At 39.6% G+C, this 21,353-nt stretch overlaps 1 protein-coding gene across 1 annotated transcript in view; it reads left to right on the top strand.

The window, feature by feature from the left end:
• Positions 1 to 762: 762 nt before the first annotated feature.
• The window catches only part of HDX (highly divergent homeobox), a 38,930-nt gene continuing 18,339 nt past the window's right edge, over positions 763 to 21,353 (top strand). Inside the window, exons 1-3 of the mRNA XM_082488363.1 lie at positions 763 to 1,033; positions 5,700 to 6,824; positions 12,170 to 12,223. Of these exons, the coding sequence (XP_082344489.1) occupies positions 887 to 1,033; positions 5,700 to 6,824; positions 12,170 to 12,223 (1,326 nt within the window). The 5' untranslated portion in view covers positions 763 to 886. The remainder of the gene's footprint in view (positions 1,034 to 5,699; positions 6,825 to 12,169; positions 12,224 to 21,353) is intronic.

The following is a 21,353-nucleotide window of genomic DNA, read 5'->3' as shown; positions in this document are numbered from 1 at the left end:
GCACTGCTTCGGATAAAGCAAAGGGGTAGGAATGCATCCTGAGGTCCTGTAGCCAGCATTGGCTTAGACCCCTGGAAAACAACCCTTAAGTGTTCTTAAAAAGCCGGATTTCTAGCCTCAGGATACAGTTTCACAGTAGCTTGAACCTTTATAAAAGCAGGCTGTCATTTGGGTGGTCCCTTCTTCATATTGATATTAGAGTATTAGCATCACAGTGGGCTGGACCAGAACTGCCTAAAGCCCTTCTCTTTGGTTTTTTATTTCCCCGAGCTGGTCTTTGGTTCTGGTCCTTGATCTATGTGACTTTGCAGCCTGGAAGTGCCAGTGCTGACACAGCAGAAGGAGTAGCATGACCAGCCATAATGGAGTATAGGATTTGCTGAAGTTGGAGACCATGGTAACTTTACTCATGCCGAACAGTCACCTTTTTTTTTTTTTTTTTTTTTTTTTTTTATCTCAGATTTTGACTTGTTTTTTTTTTGGTAGGGGAGTGGAAACAAGTGCCAATATCATTGGAGCTACTGGTGTTACTCTGTTTTGCTTAATGCCTTTATTATGTTCCTTTTTTAAGGGAGAAACTTTTTCTTTGAGACCAGAGGCTCTTGGGACTTAGCAACACAATGTAATATTTATTTATCTATGAAAGGCTGTCAGTGTTGTTCCAAACATGTAGTTCACCTGTTCAACTTGAGTCTATCACAAAGGAATCACTAATGCTGACTGTAACAGGTTTTTTTTTGAAAGTAAGTAAAAGTGTTGGTAAAGGACTCTGTAAAGAAAACGTCAACACTCAGCATTATCACAACAAGCATAAATGAGAGCCTGTGCATTCTACAAGTATTACAGTTTTTATTCCAATTTTCAGAGTATCTTCTTTTATTTTTAGATGAATCTGCGTTCTGTATTTACTGTAGAACAACAAAGGATATTACAGCGTTATTATGAAAATGGAATGACAAATCAAAGTAAAAATTGCTTTCAGCTCATATTACAGTGTGCACAAGAAACTAAACTGGACTTCAGTGTAGTCAGGGTAAGTACTGAGGCCTTCCAAATTTGTATGTTAAAGTTATACACATTCATTTCTTTACATAAAATATCTGTAGAGGTCTGGAGTCTCTAACTTCATACTTGTCTTAAATCAGACTTCAGTATGCGTGTGTGATGTTCATTTTTATCCAGTGAGCCTGCTTATAGTTTGTTTTCGTAGAAATGTCTTCATGTGATTGCTGTATTTAGCAGGGGCCTGGATTACACGAGGAGTGATTTTTTTTGTTTGTTTGGGGGCTTTTTGGTTGTTGTTTGTCTTTTGTTGATGGTGTTTTGGTTTTTTGTTTTTATTTATTAAATTTCAAATTAATCTGCCCTATAGAAACCTTGTGCGATGTATTGTATCAAAGAAAGGTTATGTTATTAGGAAACTATTCTTAAGTTAAACAAATTTCTATAACATAATGTACTTGGGGGAATAATTGTGGAAGTATTTCTTTTGACACACTCTGTCACACTTGTATTCCATGTCACAGTCATAAATATTGTGGGCCCTCGTGGTTATTTACAGTGAGTACATTCTTTTCTTATAAAAGAAGAATGTCACTAGTACTAACAGGAGCTCTTCCAAAGTCTATGAATTCCACATGAAGGGAAATAATAATCCCTTTGTGAAACACTAGACAACAAAATGGTTGTTGTCTGAGAGCAGAAATAGAAATCATGAAGCATTAGCTGAAAAAATAACAGCGGTAGTGGAGCTACCAGGAGTTGCTGCAACGCTGGACACAGAAGAGGAAGAAGTAAAACTAGTCTAGTTTTTTTTTAAGTGGTGTACCAGTGATATATTGACAGTAACAACCCTTCCTGCTCCTTAATTCTTACGTGGATTCCCCTCCCTCAAAATACTCTGGAATTACTAAAACTTACTTGCTTAGCTCTAGGTGGTGGGAAGTTCTGAAAGTCAGCCAGAAATTTAAACTCCCTGGAACAGGCAAACAGTTGTAACAGCAATCTGGATGCTGATGATGCAGTCAGGGGCTGTTTTTCTATTTTTATTCTGATTGAAGGACCTAGAGGAGGCAGCCAGTGTCTCCTCTATTTGTAGTCATTCACTTTCCATCTTCATATTTCCTTTTCCCTCTCTGTTTCCCTTACTCCAGTAATGTGTCATGATCTTTTTCCTTTAGTTTTCTTCCCTTTCTGAGCCCTTATTGGCAATCCTTAAACTTTCTTCTTACTTGTGAAGTGCAATGAAAACAGACCCAGCTTTTCTCCTGCACTTGTCATATTTTTGCATGATCTTACCTTTCTCTTCTTTACACCCCTCCTTCCTGCCTCTCCTAATCCCCCCCCTTTTTTTTTTTTTTCTTCATATAAAACTCTTGGACAGAGATTAGTACTTCTTTGCACAATGTCTAGCAAAATGATACTTGGGTTGCAGCTGGCACTTGCAGCTATGACTATAATAGGAACATGAATTCCCTAAATGTAACTTATAATTCAAATGTCCTCACTCTATGAATATATTCTGTCCCCAAATCAGGATTTCTATAGCCTTGTCCCATAGAACTACATCCAGTCTTTCCACTTGTGAGCTGGGTTGGAAAAAAAATATAAGTCCTATTTATGATTTGATATAAACCTCTACAGATTATTACTGCAGTACAGAAAGATATGTTCTCCCTTTCAAAATTAGGAAATGTACTAGCCTTACTCCTGGGAAAAAAATCTGGCCCTCTTCAAATTTAATACATATGTATTCTAGCTACATCAGGCTTGAATGGCCCGGTTTTGTTCATTAATGTTAGCATACTTCTGCTGGTTGCTTTTTCTCTTTACATGAAATATGAGCAATGTGATGTTATCAAGTGCAAAAGTTCTCCAAGTTTGATTTTCACAGCATCACTGAGTGCTGGGAGCAGTGATCAGGGAGGTGCTGTGGGGTTCTCCCCATAGTACAGCAGCAGATACCAGAAGAGTTACAGCTTCATTAGTCTTTTGCACCTCTTGAAAGATTTCCTGAGGACATTTTATTTTCAGATTTAGGACAGACCTTCTCGTCAAAACTAATGGCCAGGCACCACTGACAGTCCCTCTGTGGTGTGTGTCTGGATTGTGGGGCAGTCTGAAGTTCCAGCTCTGCCTTACTCAAACTGGGAATGTAAAATCAAGAGTCTCTTAAATACCATGTAATTTTCTTAAGAGCTGAACTTTCAATGTATCGGCTCTTCTAGGAACTTCTCCTCCTCCTAAATAATAGTTAAGAATTTGAGTAATGCTTCCAGTGTTAGTGAAAGTGCTCCCAAAACTTATTAGTTGGGGATATCTGGTTGAAACAAAGATTTGTGTCCCTTTTCTTAGGATACTTAATGACTCCTTTGTAACATCCCAAATGTGGAGCTTCCCTTTCAGCCTCAGGGTATAGTTATACGTAATTCTTCTCAGTGCTAATGTCTCACAGTGCTAAAAATAGGAGGTTTTGTACTCTTTCCCTTCTCCCAGCTGTGCAGTTCTTTCTCTCCTGGCTGTCTGCTTGTGCTGATCATCTCATTTATTCAATTTCATAGTAACCCAGTTAAATTTGCTAACCTTACCAAAACTTTTTTCTTTTTTTTTTCTTTTTTTTCTTTTTTTTCTTTTTTTTTTCTTTTTTTTCTTTTTTTTTCTTTTTTTCTTTTTTTTTTCTTTTTTTCTTTTTTTTTTCTTTTTTTTCTTTTTTTTTTTCTTTTTTTTCTTTTTTTTTTTCTTGCCAATTCAGTTTTATGCTCTTTGGGAGAGTTGCACTCACTGATCCTTCAGGTGGGTGCTTTGGGATGAATGATGGGAGTAAGAAGCTGGGGACATGGTCAGGAGAATGGGACCCTTTCAGCAGTGGCAAATCTCATGTGTGCTGTCTCATGAAACTGCACTTTAATCCCAAGTGAATAGTACTGCTAGTAAGTTATGTGCATTTCTCTGAATGCATTTCTTTTCAGGAAAACTGTGAGGAAAAACTTGAGATTTTGGTTTTAGACAGTTGGAAAAGTTTGGGATGAAATCTCTTTTCCTGGTCCGAAAATTGCACTGTCTCTAATTATAATTTCTATCTTGAGAGTTTACTGACTGAGCAGAAATGAAAAAAAAAAAAACAAAACAAAACAAACTCCTAAATTTGTTTTATGCAATAAATGAAAGTAACTTGAGAACTGTGGCTATGATTTCTGTATTTAAACTTGCTTTTGAGGAAAAAAAAATGATCCCTAGTAACTGAGATTTTACTCCATGCAGCAACTCATGCCTCAAATTAGGCATTTTGTAGTATTTGACAACAAATATAAGTAGAATGGCATGGGAACTTTAGCGTACTTCTGTATGGCAGGGATGTGTATTTTCCTGTAGATAAATGTTTACTTTCTTAGCAGGTATTGCTAGGTGAAAGGAAGCTTTCCTCCTTTCATATGATGAGATGGAAACCCAATATAGGTACTCAGTGCAGTTTGCTTGTTGCAGGGTGAGGGAGTTTATTGATTAAATCAACGGGATTGGGATGCTGAATGTTGAGAACTTGCTTTGGTTTGGGTTTAGTGGTGCAGAAAACTGTTTCACTGTACTTCTATATGGGTATCTGATCATTTTCATAACCAGTATAATCAGATGCAAAGCTTATTTTTCCTTCTTTGGCACTTGTATCCTGCTTGCTTATGCCCTTGCATTCAGTACAGATGTACTGTGGTGAAAGAATTGAGCAAGTCCTGTTTCTCTGATGATGAAAATTGCCAGGAATAGCTATGTGGTGCTTAGCTTCCAGTGTTAGATCTGATGCTTCCACCAAATTAACTCTCTTTGTCTTGAAATACTGAAGTTAATGTTTCCCTTTCAGTTCTGTTAGCTACATCTTAATGTGTTACTTGCAGGACAGGCTTTCCTGTGTGTTTAAAACAGCAGTATGTTTTAACCTGTGCACAACTGTTAAAAAACCTGGATTTTTTTTTTAGGTTTTCCTCTACTGTCTTTTATATAAAACCATATCCTGTCATTGTTGCTTTCAGAAATGTCCATCATAGAAAACTTCTGTTGGAGTAAAATCCTGGTAGTCCTATTCTTGTCTGTCAGTGTCTTTCAAAAGCAGGTTTTGATGTCAGATTTTGATTTGTGCAGCTGGCAGAGGAGGAATTAGTCCATAGGTCTAACTACTTCACAAAATTGTCGTGTAGTTGTCTAACAGAAAGAGTTCTTTTTCTTCTCTCATCTAAATTCAAGAATTGGCGGTATCTGTTCAAGGCAGTTTTGAAGGTTGCATCTCTCAGTTATTTGGTTACAAAAGTTTAGCTACATACCTCAGTGATGGTTCTGCATCTCAAGGTGCTACATATTAAAAACTTAAATTTGGGGGAATTAGTCACAGTGGTGTCAATGAAATAAATCCTAAGGGTAACTTTGGGACAGGAGGCATGATACAGTCTCAGGATTTTTGAGAAACTGAGGCTTTGGAATTGAGACTGGGGTTCTCATGTGTATTACTGTGTGAATCCCAAGTACGAGAGGTATGGATTTCCACTGTGTATTGTTCAGACGCTGCATAATGAGTAGATGACGTACATATTTGTAAACTGAGGTCTTGAACACTTAACATTTCATCATATCTGCTTAAAAATGAATTCCCTGTTTTTTCTGCTTATTTAATGCTTTGTTTTGTGTTTGTTGTCGTTGTTGTTTGTTGTTTGCAGACGTGGGTTGGCAATAAACGAAGGAAGATGAGCAGCAAGAGTGCTGTAGAATCTGGAGGCACTCCCCCAGGGACTGTCCCTACCACTCCCTCAGTACCTCCAGAAGCAGCAGTTAGAAATGTGGTAAATATTGCTCGATCCCAAAGTCAGCAGTCTTCTTGGACTTCTTCTAATAACGATGTAATAGTTACTGGTATATACAGTCCTGCTAGTTCATCCAGTAGGCAAGGATCCACCAAACAGGCAAACACTTCAATGGCAGAATTACATAAAACCTCTATTCCACGACTACCAGGAAAAAGCGATACAGAGTTTCAGCAGCAGCACATCCCTATAGGACGACAAGTACCACATTGTAAAAATGCTTCCCTATTAGTAGGAGAAAAGACTATTATTTTATCTAGGCAAACAAGTGTACTAAATTCTGCGAACTCCATATATAGTCACACTAAAAAAAGCTATGGCGGTTCATCAGTCCAGACCGCAGAGTTGGTGTTACCTCAGAAACCCATGATATGCCATAGACCCTGTAAAGCTGAACCCGTGGGATGTCAAAGGTTACAAAAAACGGATCATGCAGCTCTCACATCACATGTTTCCCCTGGACAAAGGGCTAATACCAGGGACCCTTCTTGTAGCACGCAAAACCTGGAAATCCGTGAAGTGTTTTCTCTGGCGGTTACAGATCAACCTACAAGAATTGTGGGAGGAAGTGCAACGCAGAAGCATTGTTCGATGGAAGGCAGCTGTCTGTCCATCGCGATGGAAACTGGAGACGTGGACGACGAATATGCTAGAGAAGAAGAACTAGCATCCATGGGAGCACAAATACAAAGCTATTCAAGATACTGTGAAAGCAGCAGTTCTGTTCGAGTAGAGAACCAAAGTGCAGCCTTGTCTGGGCCAGGAAGAAATGTGAGCTGTAGTTCACAGATGGTGAATGCCAGGGACGTGCCTGACAATATTCTCTATCATAACAGAGACTACCACTTGCCTGCACGGACCTCATTACATACTACATCCAGCACATTATATAACAGTGCTAATCCATCAAGAAGTACCTTTTCTCCTCATTTTACATCTTCAAGTCAACTGAGGCTGTCACAAAACCAAAATAATTACCAGGTAATACGTCAATTTATCTGTCTTCGAACTTTGAAGACAAGGTTGTAGATAAGTACTGTTTTCTTTGAAAGTTGGTAGCTAGTAAACAACGGGTTCACCTTTCTGCCAGCTGTGCTCCATTTGCATCTTTCAGTAGAGATAATTCCTTCTTAAACAAAAGTGCAGGTAGGGCTATAGTATGGTGGTACTCTTATCTGTATAGCTGAGCCCGTGGCTGCAGTGGATACCCGTATATTAAAGATCTGTGTGGGCTTCATATATTCAATAAAACTTTGGTTACAAGAGGATCATACCTATGACTGCTGATGCATTCTGAAGTCTGTGTTGTCCTGGCATAGCTTGCCAGCACGTGTCACAGCAATACCCTTGGTTCTTCCTCTGTGGGCATACTTCCCGTGTGGCACAGGGCAGAACATGCGATCATGCCGTCATTTGTGTGCTGTACAGTTGCTTGCCCTTATTAATGTCAGCTTGGATTAGCTCTTCCATCAGTACTGCCTGTACCCCCTTGTGCCATTGCCAATCTCTTGGACCTGTTTTCTTTTAGGGATTAAGGTCTCCTGCAAGCTAGTTAAGATGATGGGAGGCACTAGGTCAGCAAGTCTTCTTCCTCTCCCACAGCATCGAATTTAAAATCGCCTTTGCATTCAATCCCATTATTTCCTCATCCTGTAATAGTGTCCTTCAGTGATACAGACAGGAGAAAATTAAGTGCAGATAATTGAAGAACTAAAAGATGTTCTGAAGAAACTACAAGACTGACACACTTTTTGTTGTTGTTGTTGTAACTAGAGGAGAGTGAGTTGTGCAGGAGACATCCAAACTGATTTTTGTTCATGGCTTTTTATGCCATCTGGCATGACAGTCTAGAGACACGGAGATAAAAATCTTAAGACTTACAGGATGTCATACTGTGTGTGTTACCTTTGTGCATTTGCCTGTTATTACCTCTTTATTTTATCCTGGAAGTGAACCATGTAAACAATATACCATCTTTCCCTGTGCATCACTCAATAGTATAGTACAGTGTTTTTTGGTTGTTTTTTTTTTTCTTTTTTTCCGACTTGTTCCTATCTCATGTCAGGATTTGAAAGAAAGCTTTTTGAGTCCAAGTATTTGCCACTTTTCACCAGAATTATTGCTTTTGTTGATAAACCTGAGGTTCGAGCAGTGCATATGCTCTGGAGTAGATTCTATGAAGTAGATGGGACATCTGCAATTCTTATTTATCACCTTTTCTAAGCTGAGCACTTTAGATGAGCTGTTCTTTCCCTTTCTCCCTTCTTTCGGTCTGTCAGTATTTGCTATTATTGTACTTACGTGAGTTATAAAATTAATTAAATGCTGTTTACTTTTGACATCCCAGTTTCATAAGAGAAGAAGAGTTGTAAATGTGCACAGCTGTTCAATAAAGGGCTGGTAAAGCTGCAAAAGTGCACATGATAAGAGTTAAGGAAATTTTTCTCTAAGTTTCATGAAGTGATGAAGTATATTATTGATACCTGCAGCTGTGTGCTCTTGGTACTTCATTTCACTCTTGAAAAAGCATCAGTAAGATTTGTTCTTACTATGTTTTTGAATCTTTTAATGAAATTTGAAATAACTTTGATTTGGGATTTTTTGGGGGTAGGGACAGAGTCTTTTTAAATAGCTAGAACAGTTCATGGTAGGTGACATTTTATCTGTCGAAATGGTGTGATACGGATCAGAACAAGGACATCTCTGTAACTTAATTTTGTTGTGCGTGTTTTATTTGTTTTTCTTCCCCTGTTATAATAGCATACCTATTATTTTTGATAAGTGAGGAGCTCATCTGTACCCCATTGGACTTCCATGCCTGTCTCTCAGAGACCCTGTTCTGTGAATCTGGGAATGCGCCTTGGATTGAGGGAGCTCCCGTTTCCCGTGGTATCCCTTGCCCTTCCACAATTTTAAACCTTGCAAAAACTGGGCAGCTTGCTATTAATTCACGTATTGCTGTAAGCATTCGTGCTGTGAACCTCTGAGGAGACACTCTTCAGTATTTAGAGAAGGGAAGGCAAAAGCTGTGGGGTCAGGGCATATTGTATCATGGCTCTGTGGAAGCTGCAGAGGAATAGTGTCCTGCAGCATGGCCAGATCCCACCGTACCTTGAAGAAAGGATGATGCTGATTTCTCCAGGTCACTGCATTCCTTGCTGAGGGTTTTAGCACTTTCCAGAACAATGCAAAAATAAGTTCTGTATCTTAAGAGGTGTTAAACAGTGACACTTCCAACACTTATTTATCACGTTGACAAAAGTTCACCTACTGCCTTCAGAGTCATGTGTAACAAATAGCGTACCCCACTAAGCTGATAATATATTGTCGAAATCATCAGTTCTGCACTACTTTAACCCCCTTCTCCAAGTCCTCCCCTTAAAATTAAGTCCAGTATGACTGCTGTTTCACGTAGACACTCTTCGTATAGCTTAATAGTCCCCTTATAGTTTAGTAATTTTTATAAAAATTCCAGAGACAGATTTCATAATAGATAGACTTGTGCAGGATGACACTTCTTTTGTGTGTAGTCAGTTCCTGTTAATTTTATTGCCTGTGTTTAGTCAATTTATCCATCAGCATAGGAATGAAAATCCTTAAACTGAGGGAAATCGTCCTAAATTTAAAAATATATTAAACCTGACCTACATGATTATTGGAGTAGTTAAACATCCAAGCAGATGCTTCTTCAAAGTCAGGACTCTGTGATTTGTGTTTTGATGAAGTAATTACTGTTGTACGTCGGTATGGTATCTAATCAGCAATTAGTTACAGCTTCCTAACTGGTTCAATTAATCAAACTCATGTTAGTGTAGCTTAAGAGTAAATTTAATAAAGTGATCAATTTTAATGCCTGAGCAGTTTCAGTAAACAAATTGTTCAACCTACTTACTTTTCTTAGTTTGGCTTTAAGTGTATTGAACTAGAGCAGCTGTTCTTGCTGGTTTTCAAGGCTGAATTGTGATTTAGTCTTGGTTACCCCACCCCCTACCCTAAGGGACAAAAATTCTATTGAAAGTGTGTGTATTTTTAATTACTTTGTTATACACACTGAAGCACAGCTATCCAGCTATCTAATTTAGCCCTGTCTTCTTCAAGGGAAAATACTAAGCCTTGCAGCCAGTACATCAGAATAGGATATAGATATAATATATACTTATTTATTTTTAAGACTCAGTTTAAGGATCCTGCTTTATATGAATGAGCTGCAAGTTTGCTTTATTTAAGGAAATGGGACTCTTTTTTTTTTTTTTTTTTAATGTTTCAAAGTGATTATATTTGAAAACAAGAGGAGGACTTTCTTGCTAACTTTGGGTAGCACAGGTTTTTGCTAGGGCAAGCAATGTGGTCGTCTTTGAAGAGACCTGAACAAAGTGTGCCCTGACACTCATTCTTGTAACAGCAGCGGTGTTACCTTTGCAACAGGATTTGCCTACACTTTGTTTCTGGGATGAAATAATTCCATCCGCAGGAGCACTGAGAGCCTGTGGGGCTGCGGTGGGGACAGCAGCTGTGAGCAGGCTGCAAAAACACCGCGTATGGCCTGAAGTGATGCAGGGGGAGACAGCAGCCGGGACTGGGTTGGGGCTCTTGGTTTGTTCCAGTGCACTGAATTTGGGACAGTAAATCTACAGGTGAATTGGGAAAAGATTATGTAGGGACCTCGTACAGTGTAACCGCTTTAATTAAGGTACGGCATTGGCAATACACAAGTGTTGTGGTACCTTTGAACTCTCTCTAGCGTATGCCAGAGTTGCCGTTTCTGAGACACCATATCTTTCCTGAGATGTGCATTTCAGGTTGCCATTTTTGCAACTCATGGTAGCTGTCCCAGTTGGACTAGGACTGGAGTTAGACCTGTGGATGCAGGATAACTATCCATCTCACTCAAAAAAATATACGCCCCCCCAAAAAAACCCCAACCCGTGTGCCTTTTTTATAGAGCCAGTTTAGAATGCTGTCTTTCAAGAAGTTATAGTGACATAAACTTGATAGTATTTTCCATCATACCTGTGTGTTTGTCTTACAAGTAACTGTTAATGCTCTGCCAGACTAATTGCTTTATTCACAAAAAAAAGCTCTTTTTTTCTGTAGCCTCACTTTAAATTTGTGGAGAGAAGCCATCTGGGTGGTTGCTGAGGTAGCATTTACAGCGGATTCTGTGGTGTGATGCTGTTGTGTGGCATATAGAATTGTAATAGATGCAACTTGTTTATACAAAATTTCTAAAGTGTGTGTGCAGCTAAGAAATCAGTATTTTAGACACAAAAGGTGATGTAGACTCGCCCTTAGGAAGGGAGAGTGTTATTTTCTAGCCCCCTTCAACCCGCCTTGCGCTGTCATCGGAAAGTGTCTGACCTTAGGTAACCTCCAAGCGCTTCCAGCTAAAAGGTTGAAGAATAAAAGTATCTTATGTGCCTGTACACTAGACAAACTGTACTAGGTATTCTATATTTGATTATGCTCATGCTGCAAGGTTCATTAGTAGAGCACTTCCCAAATACAAAAACTATTAGCGTGGTTTGATAGTCAGCAGAAATGTGTAGATTTTTCTTCCTCGCATATATGGTGCGTATAATGACTTGAGATTGATTAATCTCTCAAGAGCTATGTTTAGTCTCTCAAGAATTGCTTGTCTGCAGCAGAAGATGAACATGGAATCCTAAATAAGCCTAAAATATTCCAGGCTATGACACATTTCAGATGGCCGGGGAAAACAGTCCAAGATTATTATTTAATAAAGCCTGACCTCTGGATAGAGAATGATGGAGAAGCAATGGAAATAAAGGCAGCTAACCTTTGCCTTCATACCCCTTCCCCTTCCTTCTCCAGCCTTATCTCCCAAGTTTTTCTGCTAATATGCAAATCCTTAATATCTGGCATTGAATAGTTCAGTTACTAACATGATAGTATTTTTTTATGAAAGTTTAACTGATGTAATTGAAAAAATATGTGATAGCAGTTCTGTCAGACATTGAGCCCTTGTCTAATTCCAGTCTGCTTAATCTTAGTGGTTTTGTGACAGATTGAAGATGAAGACTGGTATTCTGAATTACAGGTTTTGAGATAGCAGAAGTACAGAAATACTTGAGTTGCCACTGTGTTATCTTACCCTCACCCAAAGAAACAGTGTTTTGTGTTTAGTCTTGCAACAGCAAGGCTAAGTGTGACTTTGTTTTTCTTTTAAATCTTAACCTGCTTTAAAGACATTCTTATCAGAATTGAATACAGAATATTGAAGTCTTGTGAAAGCTGCTCAGAATTAGCTATCATAGCAACCTAAGCTGTTATTGTTTTCTGTCTGTTTTCCCCCTTCCCTTCTACAGATTTCAGGAAACCTTACTGTGCCTTGGATTACAGGTTGTTCCAGAAAAAGAGCAGTAAGTATATTTCCATTTAAGTATCTAATGCGTCAAGTAAAAGAATAAAAAGTTTATATAAATGTATTTTTTAAAATGTCAGGTTTTTTTATGTGGTATGGGGGTTTGGGGTTTTTGGCTTTTTTTCCCCTTTATGCTTTGACTGATACAAACATTATCTGCAGATACAATGCTTCAGTTACCATAAAGTTGATGTATATCTTTAAAAGCAGGTCAAGGTCGTAATCTTAAGTATATGAATTGTGCTATTAGCTGAAATATAATACCTGAATTGATAAGGACTAGGAATTTAGAGCTCAGAATACTCTTTTTTTTTTTTTTTTTTTTTATAATGAAAGTGAAATAGTTGTTAATTGACAGAGAACTAAATGCTTAAGAGGATAACTTCATCATCAGCTGCTCTGCAGATGCACAGAATCACGGAATTTTCAGAGTTGGAAGGCACCTCTAGAGATCATCTAGTTCAACTCCCAGTTAGAATTAGCCCATGCTATCTGTAGTAATTTTCTCAATTGAATTTTATCCACATATATGTCATTTTACATGAGGCAGAATCAGCCAGGTTGGTGTCCTCGATTCACAAATGACTCCAAAGCATAACCCAAGGTATGAAACAGCTTTTGTCAGGAAAATACCTCTATCCAACTCTTTCCCTTGATTACTGTACAGCATTTCTGTTCAAGATTCATCAGATAGCTTCTCTTTGAAGAATAATTCTGCTTGCTTACTATGCAAACACATCCTAAACCTGCAGGTTGGATGGTACAACTAAGCTTTCAAGAGGCTTTTACATATTAGTCCAGCTGTATCAAAAGCAGTAACGAGGGAGATGGCTATCATTATAACCAAACTTGTCGCATCAAACCCCCCAAACCATTGAGCTGTCAGTGGTGTGTGTGCTGCTTTGGCAATGATGTCTAGATACTGGAAGAATCTTTCCTTGCCTTCTCCATGTGGTACCCAGTTATTTTATTCTTTTTTTTTAACATGTTTGGGTTCTTCTGTTTAGTCTTCAAAAGGTGTGAGTTTGGTAGTGTTTCCTGTACAAGTAGGAATCTAAGGACCATCACATTAATTGTATTTTCTCTTAGACTTTTGCTGGGTCTCAAATGTAGCACACTTGTAGTTTCTGCAGACTTTGGTAGTATCACTTATCTCTGTTTATAGAGAGAGCACTTTATAGGAGCATCTCCCAGAGAAACCAGTACTTTTATACAGGTCCTGTTGTTGCTCATTCCATGTGGGGGTTTTTTTACTCTTTTTTCTTAAGTCCTAGTTCTCTTGAGCAGGCTTTTTTAAACATAGCCCTTGTCTGGAAGGCACCTTCCCTCTATCACTTAATGACCTTTTAAAACATTAAGCAGCTGGCGAGTGTCCCAGAGTACAGTTTCACTTTGAGCTGATTTCACAGCACATCACTGTTGAAAGGGGGAGGTTTTTCCCTCCTCTCCCTACTGATGCACTGCCGCCCCATCTGTAGCACTGGTGCTAGTATCTAATTGCAAAGTAATCCAGGTCAAGCATCTGACCTGTCAGATACATGTTCTTCTGCTGAGTTTCTTTCTGCTGTCTTCAGTGAGTTCTGAATGTAGGGATCAGATGAGTGCCAGAGCCAGCTCAAAGTGGGCAGCAGGAGCTTGTGGCTGGGAGCAATGAAGAGAGTAGGGTGCGATGCTGTCGCTTAGTATCCAGCACTGAGTAGGTTGTTGAGTCACAGTCATGCTAGATATATGACACAAGCTAGAGAAGAAATTTCTGCAATAAGTTTAAAACCTTCAAGGATGTGGAAGTGCTTGTTTATTAAGGATGGTTATTAGGGAATTCTTTTTTTCTTAGACCTTTACTCTATCTTTTTAAATCTATAAAATGCATAAAACCATTGGTTAATACAGTCCAGTTTGACGTATCTCTTTTCAGATTTGTGGATGCACTTTCTCCAATTTGAATGCATAATTAGCCCACTTAAGGAGACAAGTTCAGGAGTTGGCATTCTAAAACTGCTGTATACACACAGGTGTAAGACAACAAGAAGAGAAAAAACTCCTACTTCCCAGGAAACTTCAGTTTCAAATGTGAAATTCTTTTGAAGAAAGAGCTTGAGGGAACAGAAATAGAATGGATAGAGTCGTAGAACTGCGATTATAGCAATTACTGCCATTCAAACAGTAAAAAGGCTAATTTCTGTTTTGTTTAAAATAGAGAAGATCGTCTTTTAGATGCTCTGAATTTTTAATCTTTTGCCTTGATGTTTTGTTTTCCTTGCCCTGTCCTTCAACTTCTTCAAGAGAGAAATAAAAACTGTGCAGTTCTGCAGAAACTCTTTCTAGTCTGCTCAGCTATGCTGTAAGATGACGTAATCCTGACTACTAATGAATATTAGTCTAGAAATATCACCCTCTCAGTTATTCATGAGAATGTCTTTGGAAATTAGAGTTCTGTATTCTGTCATGGTGCATGTGCAATGCATTGGCCTTTGAATGCATTGATTTTTGATTTTTCACAGGGAGGTGGAAGGATAACAAAAATAGCAATGAAGATGCTGCTTAAAGAGAATTAAAAGGGGGAAAATATCTTCACTTTTGTCCTTGCATTTAAGTCTTGAGTGTACTAACTGTGCTTAAGTCATGTGTCATCTGATGTCTTAGCAGAATGATTAGTATTTATGGTAGATAAAACTTGTTAAGCTAACTATGAAAAACATTTGTCACGCAGGTGTTAACTCTAGGTAAGCTGTGCCTGGCTTCATTGTGGGGTTTTATTTTTGGGGGAGAGTGAAGGTTTGGTTTAACTTCTTTTTTCTCTTTCTTTTTTTTTTTTTTAATTTCTAATTAGAAGTAGTTCTGCTTGTCTTAATTTCAAGTCTGCAACACAAAGTCATTAAGCTGACTTTGCACCTGTTGGAGCAGGCATAGAGGAGGGTGGTGAAGATGATCTGAGGGCTGAAGCACCTCTCCTATGAGGACAGGCTGAGAAAGTTGGGGTTGTTCAGCCTGGAGACAAGAAAGCTCTGGAGAGACCTTATGGAAGCCTTCCAGTACTTTAAGGGTGCATACAGGAAGGGTGGAGAGGGACTTTTTGCAAGGGCATGTAGTGGTAGGACAAGGGGTAATGGCTTCAAACTGGAAGAGGGTAAATTTAGATCAGATATCAGGAGCGAATTTTTCACTATGAGGGTAGTGAGGCACTGGAATGAGCTGCCCAGAGAAGTTGTGGCTGCCCCATCCCTGGAGCTGTTCAAGGCCAGGCTGGATGGGGCTTTGAGCAGTGTGGTCTGGTGGGAGGTATCCCTGCTTATGGCAAGGGGGTGGGAGCTGAGTGATCTTCAGGGTCCCTTCCAACCTAAACCATTCTATGATAATACTCGATTAAGAATCATGAATAATTACTGTCTAAAAATCAGTTTACTTTGAGGCTGAACATTCACTATTTGACAAACTAGTTCAAAATCTGAAGAAGGGCAAGTTGTCAGTTTGTGAGGATTGGAGGTTGGTTTTGGAAATTATGGAGTGAGATGGCTGGAGTTTAGAGTGTAATTTTTTGGCTAGACTATTCTATTGCACTGATAGCTCTTTTTTCTTTTTTTCCCTTTCTTTTCTTCTTAGCTGTGTTTGGTTTAGAAACACATTAACAGAATAGAAGTAATTTTGGCTGAGTGTTAAAGCAGTTACAGCTCTTTTCAAGCTGTGGTACTATGAAATATTTATTAGTCCTCCTATCAGAGCAAACTTCAAGCTTACCCAGCCAGTGGGAAAAGATGCAAAAAGTCTCTTTTCCAGAAATCTAAGTTTTTGTACTAATAGTATGTTATCAGTATAGTTTAAGGGTGCCCTCAGATGCCATTTGGCTTGTGGTCTGTTTCCAAACACCTTTTTGCTGGAAGACTGTGCAGCTTGCTGCTGCATCTTCTGCTCTATGAGTGAATCTGGCAGTAGCAACTCACTTCTAGCCATTTGCTTTGCTAGGGGCCTCCAACTATGATTCTTTGTCCCAAGAAGATTGAATGTATCTTGTGATGGGTACTTACCTGCTCATGGGATGAGAAGGGAACTGTCAAGACTTGGGGAAAGGCAGTGTCTAGAAACCGGCTCTCTGAATCGCTCTGGTAGTTATGGCCACCAGCTGCCTTTCCTTTTTTTTTCCTGCGCACAGTCGTGTATGGCCTGGGAGTCTTTAGGGCTTTATTGGGTGGAAATGCATGCAGCGTGCCTGTCTGCAGGAAGTACGGTTCTTTAAAAGATGCTTCTGATTGCACTGTTCCTGCATGAGCAACATACACTGTGTGTGAGCATCAGCGTCTAGCCAAAGCGGCAGGATTGGTTCTGCAGCAAGAGACTGGGTATCACTGAAATGAGGCACAGCTTTGTGACAGTTGTGAAACCTGAATTTAAAACCTCAAACTGAAGGAACGTGTAACCTGGCATAGCTTTAGTGAGGTTAAATATGCCGGTGGTGTTAAGGCAAAATACAGATTTTCAGAATTCATGTATGGGAAATGAAATCAAGAAATAAACTGAAGAGTGAGAATAATATTAAATGGTGCAGATCGGAAAGGGTGAACATATGAGAATATTGCTTCAGAAATAACTATTGATTTGGAAATAACTATTATTATGGACAAATAAGATCTTGAGATATGAATTGATAATATTAAAAAAAATCAGTCAGACATTAAGTAGTGTCAAAATTCAGACCACTGAATGCTGACATCACTAGGAATGGGGAATAAAACAACAAAACACTATGCTTGTATAAAAGAATCTAGGATTTGTTCATACCTTGGATCCTGTGTGCACTTCTGATCTTCCCTTTCCTCCCGAAATGTAACAGAGAAGCCGTGACAGTGATCAAAGGCACAGAACAGCCATATAGTGAACAACCAAAGGGGCTATATCTCTTCAGCCTTGAAAAAAGATGACTGAGAGAGAGTGGAGGAGTGTGATGGAGAGCTTTAAAAATATGAAAAGTGCGGAGAAGCAGATAAAGACTCATTTGTTCCAGTATAAAAGTGGGTATCTAATAAAGCTAGCCTTAGATAAAACGTCCAAACTCCTTTTGAGTCTTATTTAGAGTAACTTAAAGTGAGAAGTGCCTCCAATTTATAAGATGCTGAGGTTGCTAGAGAGTATTGGAAGTAAGTGTCACTGTTTTGTCCTATTGTATTTTTTACTAAACTTTAAAGAACCCTTAAAATGTACAAGAACAGTATTACTCTGAGATTTCTTGTTATTTGTCCCTGATAGAGTTTCTGCATGATAGTGACTGAAATTTGTTGTGAGAGGCTTGTTTGCTAGAAATAACAATTACTTTAGAACATTTCATCACAGAGCATCAGAACTGAACTGTTGATTTAATGTGATTTCACTGCAATTTAAATAAACATAACTTTTTGTTAACAATATACAGTGCTCAGCTTAAGCATAAATGCAATAGTTGCTACATTTCTATTATAGAATCATAGAATTAGTGAGGTTGGAAGGGACCTTTAAGATCATCAAGTCCAACCGTTAACCTACCCTGATAAAAACACCACGACTTCTAAACCATGTCCCTAAGCACCTCATCTACCGTTTTCTTAAACACCTCCAGGGATGGTGAATCCACCACCTCTCTGGGCAGCCTATTCCAATGTTTAATAACCCTTTCAATGAAAAAATGCTTCCTAATATCCAATCTAAACCTGCCCTGACATAACTTGAACCCGTTTCCTCTTGTCCTATCACTTGTCACCAGGGAGAAGAGGTCAGCTCCCATCTTTCTAAAACCTCCTTTCAGGTAGTTGTAGAGGGTGATAAGGTCTCCCCTCAGCCTCCTCTTCTCCAGGCTAAACAACCCCAGATCCCTCAGTCGTTCCTCATAAGGTTTGTCCTCCAGACCCTTCACCAGCTTTGTAGCCCTTCTCTGGACACGCTCCAACACCTCAATGTCCTTCTTGTAGTGAGGGGCCCAAAACTGAACACAGTACTCGAGGTGAGGCCTCACCAGTGCCGAGTACAGGGGGATGATTACTTCCCTAGTCCGGCTCACCACACTATTCCTGATGCAGGCCAGGATGGTGTTGGCCTTCTTGGCTGCCTGGGCACACTGCTGGCTCGTGCTCAGCCGGCTGTCCACCAACACCCCCAGGTCCTTTTCTGCCAGGCAGCTTTCGAGCCACTCCGCCCCCAGTCTGTGGCGCTGCATGGGGTTGTTGTGACCCAAGTGCAGGACCCGACACTTGGCCTTGTTGAACCTCATACCATTGGCCTCAGCCCATCTGTGCAGCCTGTCCAGATCCCTCTGCAGAGCCAATCTACCCTCAAGCAGATCAACACGCCCCCCTAGTTTAGTGTCGTCTGCGAACTTACTGAGGGTGCATTCGATCCCCTCATCCAGATCATTGATAAAGATATTAAAGAGAACGGGCCCCAGCACCGATCCCTGGGGGACACCACTTGCGACTGGACACCAACTGGATTTAACTCCATTTACCACCACTTAGAGTTAGTTCTTTTATTTTTAATATGTGTTTTATTAATAATCTGAAGATTGTGTATAGCTTTTGTGCATGTGGCCTGAAACATTTTCAGCTGATGCATAAAAACTGATCTAAAAAAGCAGGCTCTAATAAAAGGCAGGATAAGGACACTCCACTGCAATGCAATTATTCATACCAATTATAGACACTAGATTTGCACCACAAATATTGCATGCACATTGGGCAGTATGAGAGGCTCGGCAAAGTGCCAGAATGTCTATAATAAACTGGGTCATCTCTTATAAGAATGTTGTTACTACACTTGAGAGGTCAGGGGATAAGCAGGGTTTAACCCTGTGCTCGGCAGAACTGCTGATTCAATTTGCTCAGGAGGATTGCTTTTCATTGTGGGTTGATAGTCTGGTTTCTGCTGGAAGAAGCTTCTCCCTGCTTGTCGAACTACGGACAGCAGAACTGGTAAATGTAAAGCATTCAGCAAATAGTTAATACTGCTGAGGATAAAGCTGAGCCTCGAATCGGCAAGCAGAGGATCTGAAGAGAGGAAATGAGAGTTGTATTCATAATAGTTGTTATAATGAAGTAAAAATATGAACTGAATTGCTGGCTTGTCTTCAGCTATGGAAAGTATTGTGCTAAATATGACACTTTTCAGTATTATCTTTTGATTTTTTTTTTTTCCTGTGCTAACTGATGCACAACCATCAATGTAATGATATTTGTAGGACTGTGTGATTTTTCTTGTTTCCTCAGTTTCTCTGATGATACTAAGCATTAACTAAGGAGGTTATTAACTTAATTGATAGTAGTGTAGTTGTACATTCAATGTAGAAATTTTGCCCCTTTTTTCCTTACAAAAGTCATTGACTTTTGTAAAGCATTATGTAATTTTTGAGCCACTTATAATGCAGGATTCAAACTTGCGTATAATCTTTGTCAAGGGGATGATCCCTTAATTGAATGTAGTTTGTGATTTCCCGAAGAAATTAATGAAAAGGCATATGGCACTGTCAGTTACATCGAGGTGAGTTAGTCTGGGTCTAAACTTTGTACAAGCTGAAGTGTTATCTACATCTAGTGAGTGTAAGGGTGGAGACTGATCCTGTTACAATGGTGCAGCAAGTGAGAGCGGGGTAGGCAACCCATCTCCCTTTGCCCTCTCTGAGCTGGTGTAAAGGAGCTCACACTTGCTGTGCACAAGCGTGCAGGCAGAACGCTCCTGCAGTTCACTTACATGTGGTGAGCTGCTGCCCTCCTAGCAATTCCACTGTGAATCAGAGCCCTTAAATGCCGAGAATCTTTTTTTTTGGGACACTGCTAAAATTTCAAGTCCAGTAACCTCATAGATTCTGTCTTTCATTGCTGCAAAGACCACCCAGCTGTGTTACACTATCACTTATGCTGCCAAAATGTACTTTTCTGAAGACAGCGCTTCTAGCTTTTCAGAGGCTCAATTCCTACCTGCTTGGCCGTGTTCAGTAGGTTACTCAGTGCTGATCTTGGTGGAAGAAATGGCAAAAATGAGCTACAGACCCCAAAGTAGAAAAGTTCAAGTGGAATGAGAATACGCTGGTTTTGCTAGGGTGGACTGAGCCAGGCATCGCAGTAAGGCTGCTCTCCTCAACCCTGAGGGGGACCTGACTTTTCATACCATCTTCTATTTACATGCACTTGGTTTTCCTCTCAATTTTGTTCCTGTTTTCTGGATTCTTTCATGTGGTGTGTAGTGTGGGTTTTTTATTTTTTCTTTCGTATTAGTTGACTGGAAAAACTTGTTCTCCGTTTCCTTCTCTGCCCTGCAATTGGTGTCAGCGTGATTCACGTGCTTCTGCACGAGCTCTTCAGGAACGAGTGAAAGGGTAAAGCACCTGGTGTGGCAGTAACTGCAACAGCAACAAAAAAGCAAAATTACATGTTGTCATCTGAGACAATAGGGATTTTTTTTTGACAAGGAGGTAAAACAAAAGCTTTAAGTTCTCTCCTCCCCCCCCCCCCCAATTTCCACAGCAAGTGGCTGCAAAAGACTTCTTTGGGAATGTAGCTACAGGAGAGTTCCCATAACTTTAAAATATCTACTTCGATCTAAGCTGTTGAGACTGACTCTACAACCCTGGTCTTGTAGCAAAATTATATAGCAGCTGTGAGGTGAAAACCATTGAATGGTGTTTTTTATCTAATAAGAATTTTATTAAAACAGTTGTAGTGGATCATCAGAATTAACATACATCCACCTGAAATGGAAAAGAGATGACATTGCTTTTTTTAAGTCAAAGTTTTGACGGCCAGGTGGTTTTGCTAAACACTGCTTTCTCCACTTAAAATCCCTGTATTTAGTAAGTAAAAGCTGAGCCGCCTCTGCACCCTTCCTGCAGTACCATCCCTTTGGTAACTCTGTAGTCAGTTATTGTGTGTCTTCCGTCTCACATGGGATCCATTTGCATATTGCAAATATAAAGCTTTTCTGATAGCAAGTATTCTTGCCCTGTATTCTTTCAGTAGAAGAAGCCTTTTCTTTGATAACTGGAAAATCATGTAGCAAGCAGAAAATATCTGAACTTACTCCAGCATCAGCTGTACTTTCTTTGATTTTTGTGGATTGTTGCAGCGGAGTTGTCAGTGTGAACTCTCCAGAGACAACGGCGAATGTTACTTGGTTAG

This window comes from Vanellus vanellus, assembly GCF_965231255.1.
Source record: "Vanellus vanellus genome assembly, chromosome: 10".
Taxonomy (NCBI): domain Eukaryota; kingdom Metazoa; phylum Chordata; class Aves; order Charadriiformes; family Charadriidae; genus Vanellus; species Vanellus vanellus.
Note: the sequence above shows the minus strand (reverse complement) of the source record. Positions and strands in the feature narration are given on the sequence as shown.